This window comes from Penaeus monodon, chromosome 15 (assembly GCF_015228065.2).
Source record: "Penaeus monodon isolate SGIC_2016 chromosome 15, NSTDA_Pmon_1, whole genome shotgun sequence".
Lineage (NCBI taxonomy): Eukaryota > Metazoa > Arthropoda > Malacostraca > Decapoda > Penaeidae > Penaeus > Penaeus monodon.
This window is the reverse complement of record NC_051400.1, coordinates 47201611-47204660: the sequence shown is the minus strand read 5'-3', so window position 1 is coordinate 47204660 and position 3050 is coordinate 47201611. Positions and strand designations below refer to the sequence as shown.

The 3050-nt window shown below is 37.9% G+C and overlaps 1 protein-coding gene across 1 annotated transcript in view; it reads left to right on the top strand.

Annotated features, from left to right (window-relative positions):
• LOC119582066 (serine/threonine-protein kinase Tao-like) overlaps positions 1-3050 on the top strand; it is a gene marked incomplete at its 3' end in the record, with an annotated part of 16180 nt that overhangs the window by 8487 nt on the left and 4643 nt on the right. The window contains 2 exon segments of the mRNA XM_037930306.1: positions 357-590; positions 1453-1602. Coding sequence (XP_037786234.1) covers positions 435-590; positions 1453-1602 — 306 coding nt within the window.

The window sequence follows — 3050 nt, the reverse complement described above, 5'->3', positions numbered from 1 at the left end:
ATTCAGTGCAATCTGTTTTGAAAAATAATTGATTGATGTAAAATAAATTGTTTTGTTACAAGTTGTCCAGCTGTATTAGGTGTGAATAAATGCTTTAGAATAGAGCAACTAAAATTGATTAAAGGAGAAGGAATATGATTATGTATTAACTTGTAAACTGGAGTCCATATCAATGCTACACAATTTGAAAATGCCAACCAAGCATTCTTTCAGGCAAAAGCTGATGAGTATAACTTAATAGCTGCTGAGTGTTGGTCTCTCTGTTACTTTCAGCCTTGCTCTCTTCTATGAGTTTGATGTCACATTGTTATACTCTATCCTTGGAGCAAATCTATAATTTTCTTATCCTTTTCCAGTTGCAAGGAGTGTTGTAAGTGATGTAACAAGAAGGTGGACGTAGCCGCTGCGTAAGCCTCGGCTGCCACATCTCCAAAATGGCCACCATCACTCGGCCCGGGAGCCTCCGGAATCCAGAGGTGGCCGACTTGTTTGAAAGAGAGGATCCTGACCGTGTTTTTGATGACTTGCGGGAAATTGGCCATGGCAGTTTCGGAGCAGTGTACTATGCACGACATGTTACATCCAAGGAAGTAAGTATTGTGGAGTGGAGGCTGCACCTTATTTTCCTTGTTAAAATTAAAGTGATTCTCAATATTTACAATTGAAAAATTACTAAGAACAGAGTATTGATGATCAGGAGTTTAGATTTTATAATTACGTGTTTATTCCAGTTGCCCATCTTATGAATATGAATGGGCAATGTCACGTCATGATGTGTGATGTCATTTACTGTTACCAATATTCCAAGGTGTCTCATGGCCATAATATATATTGGTTGATTTGGTCTATAGGTAGTCCAAAGTTGTGTAAATTGATAAAATGTACAGATTTTTTCCAAATTCTCTGTCCAGTAATGTTGTCTTGTCTTGATGTCTTAAGACCACTTTGCTACTAGCTTATACCCTATTGATTTCTCCCATACGTCACATATTATGAGTTCTGGAGAGGCTCATGCCTTTATTTAGTGTAAGCTCAACATTTTCCCCAAATTGCAAGGAAATGTAACGAGCTATACTTCATAAGACATTAGTTATTCTACAGAATTAACCTGTGTGTGTGAACGAGTGGTGCAAAGACGATCAGCCAGGCCTTGCTCATTGATGGTTTCTGTTCAGCTAATGACCCCTCCCCCTCTGCCAGATTTCATGCATAGGACATTAGGTTCCACCATTAGTATAGTTCCCTTATGCAGCCAATCCAATGATTATTTTTAAAATGTTGGTGTTTTATTGTGTTTTTAGGTGTTTGAAGTAGACTTCTCAGGATTTCGAAACTTTTGAGAAATTTAGTTCGTACGTTCCAGGTATTACCTTAATTTTCTAAGGCTTTTTTGTCAAAGAAAGTTTTACACTCAACAAAATTTTTCAGCCCCTGCACTAATTTTCTTTTCAGGTGGTGGCTATCAAGAAAATGTCCTACAATGGAAAACAAAGTGCAGAAAAGTGGCAAGACATCCTGAAGGAGATAAGGTTCTTGCGTAATCTCCGTCACCCAAACACAGTAACCTACAGAGGATGCTACCTCAAGGAATCTACAGTATGGGTGAGTACCTTTTTGTTGATCATTTGTGTTGGACTCAGGGTAAGTCTTTGAGGGATATTTTCCTCTTCTCTTTATCAGTAATCTCTACAAGGATCCCACACTCACTCACACTCGTTTTATGCACCTCATGTCATTCAATTGATACACTAAATTCCACTCATTTGCTTACCCACTATACTTGCGTATTTCATTCATTCATTCCATTGACATCTACCCTTCAATTACTCTAATTATGTAAACATTTTATTATTTTACTCATTCCATTTAACTATTTGACTTGACTGTCATAGTCATTTTTCTTGATGTTTACAGTTTTCTCTTCGTTTCACGTATTTGATTGACTGACCCTTTTTACCCCACACATAATGGGACCTCCCTTTCACCATACCAAACTGGTGTGTGCACGATATCAGCTGTGTTAGCAAAAAGTTAGAAACATGGGAACTATAAATTTTATCCAACTCCCAACAAAAAGGCTGTGGCATAAACAACCGTTTCGGTAATGAGGCTAAAAGGAGGCTCTAAACTTGGTCTTGAGAGGCAGTTTTTCCCTCTCTTTGGGGGGGGATATGGGGTGGTTTGGGTGGTTTTGAGTTGGAACTATTTTCTGAGTGATTATTTAGAGTATTGTTCTTGTGAAAAAAGAAAAACTTGAAGAAAGGTATGTGGTGTAAGGTCATATCCCGCTAACAGTTGTAGGAAAATTTTGCTGATTTGGCATTTACCTTTTTATTATCACAGTACTTAAGGAAGTAACATCGAAAATTTCAGATTATGTACCAGTGTAACCAGTGAATTATAGGAGAGAAATACTTTAAATTTAACAGCCCTGCATTTACACAGTGTGTTGCATGGCAGGATCAAGTGAATGGTCAACCTGACAAAATGTTATGTAAGGTCTTGTATTGCAAAGAGCTTGGGGGATTAAGGTAGTTTGCTTCTCGTCCTGGCCTGTTCGTAAACTATCAAAATGACCACCATCTTAGAGCCTCATCACATATTTCAACATGCCTTTCTGTCTTTATTAGTCATTAGTGTGTGTGTGTGTATAGTATAGAAATTATCTACATCAGTTTTGAGCCCCTGTTACAGTGTCAGTCAGGAAAGTAAGTCATCTCTCTTGACAACTTTTAGCGATGTCCACCATGCAAGACAAATTGTTTACAATAGGTTATAGGTGCACTGCATGGCAAAACCATTCACCCTGAGCCTTTTGGGCAAGGGTGAAATGCACTGTGCAGTAAAGCTCAAATAAGCACTGGAATGGATTGTAGGATTGAATCCAACTGTGAAATATTTTATTGATTTCCACTCCCCCCCCCCCTCCCCAATGAGGGACAATAAAAGAAATACAAAATGTTACTCTAATGCATACTAAATTAAAAATAAAAAGTTAAGATTTAGGTTGCTATTATGGTGACTTCAGTCATTGTTTATCATACAACCAC